This window comes from Pseudopipra pipra, chromosome 3 (genome assembly GCF_036250125.1).
Source record: "Pseudopipra pipra isolate bDixPip1 chromosome 3, bDixPip1.hap1, whole genome shotgun sequence".
NCBI lineage: Eukaryota > Metazoa > Chordata > Aves > Passeriformes > Pipridae > Pseudopipra > Pseudopipra pipra.
Genome location: NC_087551.1, coordinates 92,453,814 through 92,469,012, shown reverse-complemented (window position 1 = coordinate 92,469,012; position 15,199 = coordinate 92,453,814). Strand labels below are relative to the sequence as shown.

General features: G+C 39.1%; 1 protein-coding gene across 1 annotated transcript in view; it reads left to right on the top strand.

Annotated features, from left to right (window-relative positions):
- Positions 1-66: 66 nt before the first annotated feature.
- The window catches only part of LOC135412011 (protein scribble homolog), a 30,443-nt gene continuing 15,310 nt past the window's right edge, over positions 67-15,199 (top strand). Inside the window, exons 1-5 of the mRNA XM_064650340.1 lie at positions 67-1,310; positions 9,018-9,221; positions 11,406-11,642; positions 12,898-12,987; positions 13,661-13,738. Of these exons, the coding sequence (XP_064506410.1) occupies positions 11,454-11,642; positions 12,898-12,987; positions 13,661-13,738 (357 nt within the window). The 5' untranslated portion in view covers positions 67-1,310; positions 9,018-9,221; positions 11,406-11,453. The remainder of the gene's footprint in view (positions 1,311-9,017; positions 9,222-11,405; positions 11,643-12,897; positions 12,988-13,660; positions 13,739-15,199) is intronic.

Here is a 15,199-nt window from a genome sequence, read left to right as displayed (position 1 = left end):
AACAGCAATTAAAGTATCAATTAATACTGGAATTTACTATCATTTGTTGCTGTGTTGCACTTCCAGTGGTCCAATGCTGATTTCAAGGTCTTATTAAATCTGTGGGTTCTGGTTTGTTTCTAAAGGTAAGTATTAACTGAATTTGGTAAATAACAGTTTTGCAAAAGGCTGATAAAGATTGTTGTTGTCTCTGGGTTGTGTGTGTGCCATGAGCTGACAAAGACCACTGACTGGTTCAGTGCAGGGACTTGAGTAGTCAGAGTTCAGAGCAAAAATTTCACATATTTGGTGTGAGATGATACAATGAACCCATATTGAACAAAATGAAATATCTGACACTTCATGAGTGGCTAACCACACCCCTTCTGCTGCTGAATGTTTCTTCCAGAAAGTGTGAATTGTATGAGGATTTCTGGGAGAAGATAGGAAAGGAAGAGATCATGGAAGTCCTAATAACTTGTGTATTCAAATTAATACCTGCAATATGTGATAACTTTTTGCTTTAACTTTTTAAATTTTGATTTGAAGCTTTTACAAAAGGCACTGCTTTCTTTTTGATATTGAACAGGTAGGTATTGCAAGCCATCTGCAAGTGTTTAAATCTAATCTGGCACAATACGTTAATTTTCATTTCTCATCCCAAAGATTCCTCATTTAAGCTTAAAGACGTGGTTTCTTTGCGGGAGATGCTGCAGGTTTTTAGGTATTAGGTCAGTTCAGGGGTAGTGCAGTTTTATTCTTTCCAAGGCAGAGCTCTCCTGGTTATTCTCGGTAAGCCTCTGTTAAAATAAAACCAAAAAGAAAACGAGCTTTTGGTACAGCTGACTCTAACCCTGGATAGAATTTTCTTTTTAAAGTACTTAATGGAATTGACACAACAAAAGTTTAAAAATGTACCCAGAGTGCAAGTAAACCTCAACAAACCCATTTGAGATGGAAAAGTTTTCCTAAAATAGACAGTTCCTAAAATAGCCAAAGGCAGCAAGACTCTGTGATGCCAATTTTTCATTTGGAAGCTGTGGTTTGTTTTGTTTTTAGTGTCTGCTCCATCAGCAAGATGAATGTGTAAAGCCTGGGTTTGGGCCTTGCCTGACATGCCACCAGATGAAAATAATTAACTGCCCCTGTGCACCTACTCCCTCCTGCTACAGGCAGAACAAGACGTAAACCTTGTTATAACTCTGTGATAGGTGCTTGGTTGCTCGGCAGTTGCTTTTTATACATTCCAGCAGGCTTGTGGAGACTGTGCTGCAGCCCACAAACCTACCAGAAGACAGGTTTGCTGCATCTGCTTTGGCATGAAGTAACTGGTCAGCAGTCAATTTTTTTTTATATGTTTATTTTGTTTGTTTGGGGGTTTTGTTGTGTTTTTTCTTTGGGTTTTTGTTTGTTTTGTTGTTGTTGTTACTAGTGAGAGGAATATTTGTTGTGCTTTCTCTGGCTGTAGAAAAATGGGTGAACCAGGCTTGTTGCCTTCATTTGGGACAGTTTCACACTCCTGCACCCAGGAGTGCTGGTATTGTCATGTCAGCCAAAGGTGGGTGGTATGAATTGCTTATTGAAAGTGTTTGCATCCATTCATTTGTAAAAGAAAATAAAAGGAGCTCAGACTAGAATCCAGTAATTGCCTAATGAGAGGTTATTGGAGCTGTAGTCCATCATCAGACCATCCAGCTGCAATCCCTGAAGGAGTGTTGGTGTTCCTTGCTTTTCACTGCCATCTGTCTTCACTTTGTGAATCTGTGCAATGGAAGTCTGGATTTTCATTGGTTTTTTTCAGTCAGTATCTGGGGAGAGTTAAAAGAGGAGAGGTGTATTTTTCAGTCTTCTACACTAACACTGTGTAGCACTGTATGTCGTTAAAGTCTTTTTTTAATGTTTCTTGGGTGAGACTTAGATTTTGCCCTGCTGCAGGTAGTTCAGCAGTGTATAAATGTAGTGCAGTGTTTGAGTCTAGCAATAAGTGTGAATCCTTGAGGTATGGCAACAGCTGCTGGTGTTGTGGGATAATAGCAGTTGAAGTGTCATTTGTGCTTCAGGGCTGAAAAGGTGCTTGGATACTTGCTGTGCAAACAGTGACAAATGTCTACCCTCTCTCCCCCTAATGCTGGTTCAGAGTGACTTGCATGTCATTCTGCTTGATCAAACCTCCAGCAGCTGAGACCCCAGAAGTCCCTCTGATCTCTTGACTGGTCCATGTGTGTGCCATTTTATGAAGTGGTTTAGGTATGCTTCTCTTCCCAACAGTGTTGATAACGCTTCAGGCAGTTTTAATTGTGTTTTATAGCCAGAAAAAACTGATGATATTCTGATGAAGCAGCGTGTGTCATTGAAGGCATGAGCCCTCCCTAGTCTCTGTTTGGCTTTTTTCTTTTGCTGATGCTGTGAGGAGCTTGAGTAGTGAATATGATTTTGTAAGCATGACTGACTTTTTTCTCTATGAACTTTTTCCACTTCCCTTTGTAAGTCTTTTGGGAGGTGGATTTAATGCAAGGAAAGACAAAATTTGCATCCTGTTTTATTAGCTATAAACAGGTAACCAGGGAAAATCAACTGACCATAGTGGTGGAGTAGATTTAATATTAACCTGTCATTTACTGCATGCAAGTTCTCTTTATTGAAAGTCACAATTCCATAGTCTTGAAAGAATAGGGGAGAAAAAAAAAGCACTCTTGTGCTACCATTGTTAGTGTAGCAGTGGATTTTTCCATCCCCTCTGTGTTGCTTCAGGCTTTTCTCACAGCTTCCATATAATTTATGTGTTAAGATTATTTTTCTGGCTCAAATTCCGTATTTTTTATAAATGGCATATTATAGGAAAGTGCCTATTGAAAACTTGCATAATGCTCTCCTTTCCAGCAAGTAACTTGTTTGTGTCCTGCTTAGCCTGCTTTTTGTCTAGCACTAGAAATTTACTGGTGCTGAGTGAACATTTTTTTGATGATTAGCTACTGGCTGCTCATGATTTCAGCTTTTAAGAGGAGAGTAGTGACAGCAGGAATTTGATTTTTTTAAAAAGTGTATTTTTAGTATATCAGTTGATCCTACCCAGGTAAATGTAAATGTCTTCCTCCTACTGAGATGGAAGCACACTGTTTATCAGAAATGTCTAGACCTTTTGTTAATGAAGAATTCACTACCATTCTTTGCCTTGACTCCAAAAATAAAATTACTTTTTCAATTGACTTGAGTGTTTCCCCTCTTCAGTTTCCATCAAATGCATAAATATGTTTCAGCACTTGGATTACTATCAGAGAATATGACAAAAACCGACCGGTCTTGACTATAAGCAATAGTTTTGGGTGTTTCCTTCCTTCTGAACCAATTGTGAAATTTCAAAGGGCCAGTGCCTTGCTCTTTCATGCTAAAGTCAGGAATATAATCAGTATTCCACCAGCTGAATGAAAAATGTGATTTTTTTTTTTTCCACCCCAAAGTGGAAGAGCACATGCCTGGTTTGAGGATGCCTCTGTGGGCTGCTTTGCAGGAGCTGTCTTATTTCCTTTTCTGGTGGATGTTGGAGACACTATTTGTTTTATTGCCACGTGCATGGTTCTTGTGGCAACCAATTGGTCAGTCATGGGCTCTGCCAGAGCAGAGGGCTTTGAGGAAGGACCTCAATGACTGTAGCTGGACTGTGTACTAACTTCAGGAGCATGGGTTCATGGCAGTCTGTTTTTGAATTTATAAGTTGTTCAGGGTATTTTGCCTCTTAAAACTGATGTTGTTAGTCTATTAACACCGAGATCTTAAGAAAGTAGTTTATCTTTGTACAGGAGAAGTCCTCTCTGAGAAGTACAGCATCAATATTGTCCGTGGGAAGAACTCTGTGGCTCCTCAGTGATGTTTCAGAGAAGAGTTTTAGCAAATCTCTCTTGGCATTAGTACCAGGAAGTGGACACCTGATGTCCAGTAACCTTTGACACTTTTCCTATAATGTGCTCATCTGTTGCTGGAGAATGTTGTCTTGACTGAAATGTCTGGAGGTGTGGTAACATCCAAACCCAAAATGTTAGCAACGAGTACTGACTGTGGTAACTTTCCCCAAAATCCACAGATGCACACATCTTCCAAATACCACTAAAACATCAGCAGGTTGGATTTCAGATTATATTCAGATTCAGTATAATGCAGGGACAGGACTTTGAAGAGTGAAGTTAGTTTTGTATTGGGCTAAAACTATCTTCTTGTGAAGCAAACTTGGGCAAGTTATGGAAATGTGCTCTTGTTGTAAGCAGTCTGATTCTATGATCATTCCCAATAACTTGCCAGTTTTACCCAAACCCAAAATAAATTGGCTGCTTTAAACCAGTCTGAAGTAGCTCATAGGAGACATGATTGTCCCGTATTTCTGTAAGATTGAACAGGACACTACCTGACTACATGATTATAAACATGAATTTATTAATAGTTCATTGATGACATCATGGACTTCCACTAAGCAACTTAAACCAAAACAAAATCTAAACTAACTAACAAAAAGAATGTTTGTTTGAATATTACTGATGAATTTTTTTTCTTTCAGAAGGGGAGAAGACTGCAAGTCTAAATAGAATTTGCATAGTGGATGTTTTTAGGACAATGTACAGCAATTTTATTTTTTTAATGGTGTTTCCGGGAAATTAAAAAAATCTTATCTGGCTACTCAGTACTTGAACATCTTAGTTTGACATTGTCATGTATTTACACTAGCAAGGTTTCCCCATATAAGGCTTGCTTCCATTATCTGTTCAGGCAGCTTTGTTGCCTCTCCTACAGCAAAAACATATTCAAGGATGCCTTTGTTTCAGCAGCATTTTGTTTAGCTTTCATTCTTGTTTCATGCAAATTACACAAAGCTTTCTTAGAAATGGCCTTTTGTACTATAAAAAAGGAATGAGTCTGAAATAATTTTGAATTAATAGAATGTGTTATGTGTAGCTGTATTTAAAAGAAAGAGAGTGTTTATGTTCTTTGAAATGCATCTTAAAAGACATTTTCTTTGCCATAATTGAGCTATTTAAGCAAATCATCTTTTAAACAGAAAAATAGGTGATAATGTGTGTTTGGGGCTTTGAGTTGAGTTGTAGTAGCAGGTGTATGACCATTGAAGTGTTCTGTAACTGAAAGCACTGGATTCTACTTGCCGATGGTGGCCATAAGCAGGGGGTTTCATTGTCATTGTGTGGTTTCAGTGTGGTACTTCAGAGAGGTATGTAGCTTTCATGTTTTGGCTTTTATTGTTAGTGTTTAGGATTCTTTCTCATTCATGAGAATGGTTTAGGGTGATACATAGCATTTACGTACCTTTGTTGCCTGGAGGAAATTAATTCTCTAGAAGATTTATTAGTGAGATCTTACCAGAATAGACACCTTCTACTTTATGAGAACAATTTGTCCTCCTAACGGACAGGGGTATGATACAAAGCAGTATTTATGTTAAGAAGAGACTGCTTTTAAAACATGAAAAACATGTTGAAAGAAGGCAAAAGGGGAGCCCACCTGACTTGCTGCTTAAACATTGAAGCAAAATGATCTATTACCAATCAGTTAAGATTGTTAACCATGAAGGGAGAAGACAATGTGTTTCCATGGAACATAACTTCTAGGCTGATAAATATTTTCTCTTTCCAAACGCTTCTGCATTTACAAAAACATCAGTGTTACACAGCCTACATACCTATGAGAAGCTTAAAGTCATAAATACTGAATTTGCCTTTTTGTTTTGTTCCAGTTATTAAGAGAACGTAAATCTATGTGCATCTCACTCTGTGTTTGATACTAATGACTTAAAACAATGATGTTTTTCATCTTTTTGGGTCTTAGCTTCCCCACATATGAAACACAAGAAAGAACTTCCAAACTTACCTGGGCAGTAAGAAGACCAATAATCTGTAAATTTCTGCAAGGAGAGCTGATTTTTCTTTCTTCATATTAGGGTATTTGCCAGTAGCCTCTTGTCTAAAAGCATGGTCCTATAGTGTCTAATATAATGAGAATGAGCTAATAAATTACTGGAAGTTTTTTAAGATAGTTTTATTTTCGAAGTACAAATCTACTATCTGTTAGCTGAACTACCTTGAAGGCTGATGGAAGCTTGTTGCCCATTTAAAGCAATTTTCTTTAATACATTAGAGTAGGGAGTTAGTTTTATTTTTGGGAGGGAAAACAAAATCCAGTAAAAAAACCAAATCGAGGGGTTGCTTTGCCTTAAAGAATAGCAAACAGGGCTGTACCTTCCATCTCTTCCTTGAGGCAAACTACACATGACTAGCCTTGCTAAGATGTTGCAGCACTGTGTAGCACCTTGGCTACTCTTGGCTTTGTCCAAAAAGATGAAAAACTGGGCACCATAACACCCTGGCAGTGGCGTTCCAGCATCTCTGGATTTCTCTGTTCCTTACCTTATATTGCTACTGAACGCTGGATTAAAAGTTCACTATCTTCCTATTTCTACCCCCTCACCCTTTTCTTTCATCAAAAAGTATCAAGTTGTAAAAAAGATTGAGGATTAAGATTTGTTTTCAAAGTAATGGTAGCCAGTGCTCCCAGCACCAGCATTCATTGGCATTGTTTCTCCATTTTATTTCATGAAAGTATAACTCTCATGTGCAAGCATAGGCTAAAAGACTTTCTGGTTGTCTTGTTCCATCTTTTGCCGTTGCTATAACCAAACTGTGAAACTACTCTCATAAAGATAAGGCCATGGTACTGTATAGACCTAGTGAAAAAGTGAAGAGTTCTTTCCTGGAATTGTCTTTTTGTTTCTATTTTACTTTGAAGTACTATAGATGAAGAATATTGAAGACTAAAAATCTCTCAGGTTACAGAAGGTGTTGAACAGGTACTGAATTTTCCTTACAGCTTTATGTCAGCATGAGGAAAAGCATCCTGCCATAGGAGAAGACAGAGAGCAGGAGTGCCCTGTAGCTCTTTATTCCCAGCTGAGCTGCAAGGGACATAGGGATGTAAAATCTACTGATGCTCATCGCCTTGCTCCTCATGCATACAGGAGGCTGCCACTGCAGTTGAATGCATGCCTAAAATGATGAAGTGATTGACAGCATAAGTTTAATTAAAAATCTCTGTCACTTTGAAAGAATAGCCTTTTTACTGGTCTTACAGAATTTGGCATGCTGGGTTTGAGAAGCTGTTGTTTAGAATTAGGGACCAGGGTCAAACAAAGATGAGATATTTCCTTGGAAGAAGTTAAATGCTTCACTGTACTCATATTTATTTTTAGAGTGAAATTGCTTTATGACTTCCTAATGAGCTTAAAAGTTGACAAGGATTTAAACTGTCTCTGAAAGTACCCTGAACACTAGGAGGTGTGTCACATTAGCTATTCTGAAATAAAACAGACCAGACCACTAGCAAACAATTTCACGTAGTGTGCTGTTTACCTGTCTGATTAGAATTGCTATTCCCCTAGTTAATATTCACAGAAAGCAAAGTTTCTGTTTCCTTATTCAAGACAAGTGTAAAGAAATACCAGGATCCTGCCTCGCACTTTGAATAGTCAGGAGAAACGGAATCTACTGCTGTGTCGTGATTGATTGTGCTGCTTTTGCATTGATCAACTAAATTGGCAATCAGGTCTAGTGTTCTGAGCAATGTGGTTTAGAATAACCAGAAATATGGGCTATTATCGGCAAATAGCAGTGTCACTGAGTGTCAGTGCAGTTCAAAATATGGTTTAACAGCAAATTTCCTGCAGAGGCCAATCATACCTTCCTTGTACAATGCAAATAATCCTTTGTCAAGGTCAACAAAGTCTTTTCAAGACTCACAGAAAGGTCTACAATGTTTTCCAGTGAGATACTGAGATAGTGTCCTTGTGCATTCCTTAGTCTTTTCAGCCATGCTAAAACCAAAAGGAAATTAAGAATCCCAAGGGGAGCTCCCTTGGCACCTGAAGATGAGTCAGTATGTCCAGCATAAGATGCCTTGTCCTGCCTCCCTGTCTTTATCAACCTTAGATCTTATACAGATGGTGACATCTGGGTTGCTGGTAGCAGTGAGAAATCTATGTGTTTGTGTATGTGTGTGAACATAAACATTCTTCATTTAAAAAGGAAAATGGGAACTTAAAGAATTGTTAAATATGAATCAAATATCTGTTTAAACAATGTGAAGGTCACTGTGTGCTGCTGATAGCCCCACCATAAGCTTGCTGATAATTGTTTTTGTTAGTTTGTGTTCTCCATCTCTCTTTCTTGTTGGAGCACGTGCCTTAGTGTGCTATATATTTATATGACATGAGGCTGCTTTCTACTACTGGATTTGTATCACTGTAAGAAAATGTAGAGGTGAGATTAAAAGAAAGCTTAAAAGAAAGATAAAGGTTAGTTTGAAAAATGGCTTCTGAAATTCAATGAAATTAAGGTACATAGACAACCTTGGCACAACTTGTCATGTATGAACTTTTGTGTGTGAGTGAGAGAGGTGAAGTATTTTGGATGTAAATAAGTAATGGGTATTTGGGGATTACTGGACTATAATCACTTTGAAAATCAGCAATCTTGAAAGATCAGTTTAGTGCTGTACTTTCTATTGGGACCATTAAAAAAATGAAACATTTTATTTAATGAATAATGAAGAGGGGAGTGACTTACTAGGTTTTTTTAACTTAGGTCATGAGACAAGATGGCCACTAAAGGTCTAAGTACTCTTGTTTGTTTTCTTAATAGTACACTTTATTGAAGACTGTTGTTGATTATTAATTCTTCTTTACGATTCTGAAAGTAGGCTTGGTTCCATGCTCATGTAAGCCCCTAAAGGCTTCCATTATTTTCAGCAGCCTTTGCTTGCTCTTTGTATCACCAGCATTGCCCATTAACTGGCGAAGTGTCTCTCTGGGACTGAAGGTACTTCTCAAGGTAAAAAAGGGAAATCCAGTATTTACAAGATACAAAAATGCCTAGCAGAACTTGCCAGACAGTTTCTGCACTTACACACTTCAATCACTTTCTTAAAATCTATTCATTGCCTTTTTGTCTTTTTTTTTTTTTTTTTTTTTTTTGTCATCTTCCCCTCAGGACTCTATTAAGTGGCTTCCCAAGTCTCCTAAACTGTACAGTGGCCATAACTGGAGCTCTCAGGGCTCTCGCTGGGCCTCGTTGAAAGGAAAGGAAAGTTTTCATGGTGGTAACCTGTACAAATTCAGCTCTGCTAATGGAAAATGGAGGGAAGGAAGGAGCAGTCCTGAGCAAGAAGCAGAGGAACTCGAGGATCCTGATGATGTAGGTAGTCTCCTTGAAATCAGGAGGGAAAATGTGTATCCATCAAGAGTCTACAACTGCTTGCAGTGCTGTGCAGCCGAGCACTTTGGGTTTGTGGGAGGCTGCATTGCTTATTCTCTTACATCCTTGCTTGTGCAGGGGGTACAGTGCCGTGTTCAATGTTTTATTCCTTTACTTTGCCTGCAATTCATCCATGCAACCCTCAGGAGTACAGTTTAACTTGCAGGTTACAATGAATAACCTGAGTAAGGATGAGACAGATATGATTTTACTTTAATCCTACTTATATCCCCAGTTACCAACCTCCCTCCATCTCTTTCAGGTAAGTAGGAGATTAGCAGCACTCGAGTCTCAGTGTCTCCCTTGGACTGGATGGTAGAAAAGTGAGGTTGCAGTACTACTCCACTGCATGTTTAGTTTTGGGTGGTGCTCTTCCAGGATGGTGATATTTGGGAAACCCTGCGTGTTGTGGTTTCTCTAGCCTGTACCTGCCAGATGTCTGTCACCTATGTGGCAGCCTGGCTGTCTTCTTGGTTATAGCCTGGGAAAAGGAGGTTGTCACTGCACTCTTGCAGCCTTCTCCTGTCAGGGCATTGCTCACCAGTCTTTTCTTCTGAAATTTTCTGGGAAATGAGAGAGGAATTTGGGCTCCCGCTCTTCTTTCAGGACGTCTGCTTCCTTCCTAGCACCTGTGAGTGCTGCTGGTGTGCCCTCTGCTCCAACCCCCAGTCCTGGCTGTTGCTCCTGGCCTTTTTCCCTGGCACCCATGGCATTGTAGCACTGCTGATGGGTCTGGGTTAGTCAGCCTGTCAGTGTAAAGAGGAATCTCTCTCAAGAGAAGAAAGATAATGAATGTTTTATGTAAGTTAAAGCTAAACAAATTCCCTTTTAAGTGAAAATAGGAAGCAGTCATGCCTTGTATGCTCTCCTTGGGGTTGGCAATGCTTTTTTCTACCCAACCAAAAAGAGATTGTGGGAAAGCACCGATATAGATTGAAAAATCAAGTGTCTACTGGGGTTTTTGCAAAGATGTTCAAGGTAATGCCACTGCTTTTTATTTCTGGTATTAAACTTCCAAGCTTAGGGTAGTTTATGGGGCTTATTTTCGGAGATGTTGATCTGTTTGCTACATCATTTTACTGCCAACTGAAGTTAGAAGGATTTGGGCAATAGGAAGGTCTGATTCGACCTTAACCCATCAAAGTAGGGAGCAAAAGTCAGCTAAACATAAACAAAGCATTCATAAAATATGAACAGAATTTGGGCATTATGTCTGAATTTCATTTAACCCTTTGCCAAACATAACTGATGGCTGGGAAATGTCATTGTGTTCTACTGTTAAACTTATCTGAAGCTTTAATTGTTTGGTGGATGTGTTTTAATTGGATGTGTTTTAGTTATTTCTCTTTTTAAGCCCTTGTGGTTTAGCTAAGCACAGGGTGACGTTTTCAGTTCCTCACTGCATCTCAGAGGTGCAGCCTAGAGCCAGGCTTCAAAGCAGCCTTTGGGATACCTCACCTTTGAGGTTCCATTTCCAGAGGAATTTCTAACTCACTTTAGTTTGCAGGTCTCCACTAACTGCCATTTGCAACTGAATAAAGTCAATCCAATTACTGAAGCAAAGTCTAGAGTCATAGATGCAAGATATAGGCTCGCCTTCCCTCTCACACCTATGGTCCCAAAAATGGAATGTGCACCTTGAGGTACTATGAGAAATGTTTTATTTTCTGTATGGAAAGGTCTTTGCCTCACGTGTGTGATTCCTGGCCCTGGGACAGTAGATTCAGTGCTACAGAAATGCCAGAGGCTGGCCAAAACAGTCTTGTTCTCATGCTCTGTCCTTTTCATAGGGCATTGCAGGATTTAGTTGGGTATATGTGTGTTACATGTGCTTGTGCATGTGCTTGGGGATCTAGTGAAAGGCTGTATGAATCACAGTGCTCTCCCTGTTCCCACAAGTTCAACCCTGATTTCAAGGGCAAAACATGCCCAGAGAAATAATGGTAAAAGAAATACTTGTACATTTGCTGTAAAGTTACAGTTTTGTCTTCAGTGAAACAAATGCTACCATACAGCAATGGGATAGTGAGGAACAAATCCAGGTTACCATGGGACGGGTCTGTGTATCAGGTAGGTATTGTCCTTGCTGTTGCTGTGTTTACCTTTTTCATCTTTAACCCCCAGGAACCTATTTCCAAGTTTTCCGGCAGTCTTTTTGATAGCAATGGTGGCATGAGAGATCAAAGAAATACCAGAACAACTCTTCAAGAAAAGCACAAGTTGGCAATGAAAGGGAAGAATCCTCCAGGGACTAACACTAAGGTGCAGCCAGCTGTCTCCTCAGCAGGCAGCTTCCCCAGTGAGAGCAGCCGGATCCCAGAGGAATTGAGGGTGATGGATGTGCCACAGACCCCGCTGAAGGTATTGAACTGCTGCATGGGCTTGGCTTGCTGGTGGAGGGGCTCTGTGTTTCTGTGGGGAAGTCCATGTGTTGGGGGCGGGGGGGGTAAGTCCTCTTCTTATGTGTGGCAGTTTATAAAATACGCATAGAAGGGGGACATTACATGGTAGATTTCATGAGACTTACAGAGGGTAAGCTGAAGGTCATCCTTGCTCCCCCTGGTTTATGTATAAAAAGAATTTTCCTTTGAAAAAAACCTGACAAAACTCACTTTCCTTGTAGCCATGCATCTCATTTTATATATCCAGCTTTGGTATTGTGAGCTCAAGTCAAGAGTTTGTGCAGGTGGGCACTCAGCTAAGTCTTTATTTAGTCCACGGTTTTGGAGCAGTGGCATGGTCTTACCCTCATGACATGAGAAAGCCTCCATCCTGTGAAAAGGAGTGGGAATGTTCAAGTGAAAATTTATCAGTGAGAACTGCAAGATTTTGGCTGAAAGTTATGAAAAAGCTATGGTCTGAACTCAATGGATATATCCCATCTTGGCATGCTTTGGAGGACATGAGGAGGAAACATACTTTATGGATTGTCTCTTGGGAGGGTACAAGGCACACCTCTGCTGACTGCCTGTGGGACAGGATGCAGCACCAGGAAAGGTAGCTTGCCCAAAAGTGGCACCAGTGCTGAGACCTGTCACCAAAGCACTGCTGGCAGTCACAGGCTTGTGAAATGTTGAGCATTCAGGTAATGCTAAGTCTAAGCCACATGTGGCAGAGTGGTTTTCATTTGGCTGATATGGTCTTTTCATATATTTTAGGAATTAGGAATTTCAGATGAGTATCTTCTATGTGCAAGAGTAACTGCACACATTTGTTAAATTTGCATAAATTTGTTAAAAGCAAAGATTTTTCATAAATTTATCAAATAATATTTACTCTTCACTTCTCCTGTGTACTGACTGGCATTGTTGCCATCGTGAATGCTTAATGAATCTGTGGGTTTTATGAAGCAACTGGTTGGTCAGTAGCCTTATAAACAGCCTTCTATGATTTTGGCATGACTCTAACACCTGGAGAAATCATGAATTCTTGGTATTATTGAAGAGTAAAGACTAGTCTTGCATGTGCCAGTGTTGAAGCTTAGCACCATTCTTCTCTGGGCTGAGCTCTCTAGGGTCATGTCTGCTGGTGTTCAGAGTGAGAAGTAGATTTTCAATGCTAATGTTGGCAATGTTTTTGATTAATCAGACTACTCACCCATTGTAATTCTTTACAGGTAACCATTACTGTGTGCAGCCAAATGGGGAGCCTTGGTATTAGCATTGCTGGTGGAAAGGGCTCACCCTCGTGTAAAGACAGTGATGAGGTGCATTTCTTATTCAAAATTTATCTACTGATTATTAGAAATAGACTGATGAGTAGTTCTTTGAGCTATTGTGTTTTGTTGTTTTCTTTCTGAGGTTGTCCTTAATGTAACATTACTGTCTTTGTGATAAAGCTAGCAAGGGTAAACATGCGTAACTTATTTCCTAAAGTAGGAGCTGACACTAGCTTTTGATGGGGAAGCTTCTGGAGGGATGATTTTGGAGAGAAAACCCAAGGTAAACCAATGATTTTCCAGAGGCAACCTGATGGCTGAAACACTGTTGTCTAATTTCCATTTTCTGCTTCAATTTGAGGTCACTCCCTTGGCAATCCACATGCTCTCCCATCCCATTTGCTAATTCCCAGGAGCTAATTAGACTTGAGAGAAGTATTCCTCACAACTTCTCACTGAATTATCATTTAAATAAATCTTTGTTTCCCAATCTGTCCTCCATGGCACAGTGTAAACAATTACTGACTTTGTTCATTATTGTATGTGTCAGCCATGGAGACTTTTTTGGTCTTGCTAGTGTACTAAGGCATTTAGTTTTTAATTTTATAGAGGGTAACAGAACAACAAGTCTTGAAAATTAGTTACTTCCCATTTGCTTTTTACATCTAAGAACAATAGAAGAAATTCTGTCAGGTCTAAAACCTGTCTTTTGTCTTACCAGGGGATCTTGATTGCACGGCTGCCGAAAGACAGCCCATCAGACTTGGCTGGAGTACAAGCAGGAGACAGAGTGGCTGAGGTAGATGTGTTCTTTGTCAATGTGGAGTGTATTCTCTTGTTGTTGTCTTTTAAATCAAATCACTCAGAGTTGAGGAATTTGAGATCTAGATTTAGGCTTGCCTTAGCTTTTTCGATACTTATTATGAAGAAATTATAATAACATTAAATTGTCATATTCCTTCTTATTATATTCTGGTTGTCAGATCTTTATGTTCAAAGTGCTTAACAAAATATTATTCACTTAAATGACTGATTCACATAGGAAAAAAATGGTCTTAATAAGCTGTTATGTAAGAACAAATGCAGTTGTACCTCGTCCAAGAAGCTTTCCTATGTCATGGTTTAGAGTTACTAGATGAGTTCATTGCAGTTGTAACAAAGAAATATAAACTAGGTGAGCTTGTTTCCCCAAGGTAATTTTTGATGAGGAGAGAACAGCTCAAAACAACTCCCCTGATGGAGGCTTGCAGTGCCAAGTGCCCAAGGGATAGATGTGTCTCTCGGGCTGCTCCACCTCAAGCCTCATCTTTCTCAGCAGAAGCCACTGTCTTGATCTTCAGTTTCCCAAGAGCACGTATACAGTTTTGTGATATGTATTTTAGACGTACTGTTTGATTTCTACCTACTGAAAATAGTGGAGTAGGAGGGGAACCTCTACAAAATTACTTTGAGGTGAAACTGGTCCATGGCTTCTTTTCAGCTCCTTCTCTTAAACTGTCATTTATACTTGCTTAAATGAATACTCTTTACTGTAGCACACTCATGTCGAATTAAGATGGGATAGAGCAAACAGTACTGTATGTCTGTAAATTGTCAGGAATATGGATACAACTTCTGTCAGCCCAAGACTATTTAATCATAAATTAATCTACTAATTTTGTCAAACTATGCTTTAGAATTATTAGCAGAGGATTGTGTTCCATAATCCATATACCGTGTTAGTTTAACAGTTTTGAAAAGGTTAATTATAGGTAAAATTCTGTATAATTTTACAATTTTTCTTTTATGAAAGGTATTTTAACAGATGTGAGAGTTTAAATAATTCTTTACATATTTCACATTATCAGATCATCAGGGAAAAAAAAATCAGGATTTTTAGTTGCTGTACCTTTACCTTCTGAGCAGAGTTTCTAATAAACTCAGTATCTTAAAAATGAACCCCTTTTGTCAGGTTCCCCCACAAGGCTGTAATTAATTTCTTATTTTTGGGGCTATTTGGAATATAATAACTGCTAGTATCTGTTCACTTAATCTGTATTGAAACAAGTGAAAAATACAGGAAATTTCTTTTCCATATTGTTGTGCTCTGCTGTTGTTATCATACAAATAGTTAGGATTTCTCCATCTCCCACAAGATGGCAGAATCATTCATCTGTTTAAAGAATACAGAAAACGAATCTCTGGTTTTTGTGTGTGTGGTTGATGAAAAGGAATTAATGCAATCAGATGTGCTGTAGGAATCCTAATGTTTTGACCACAG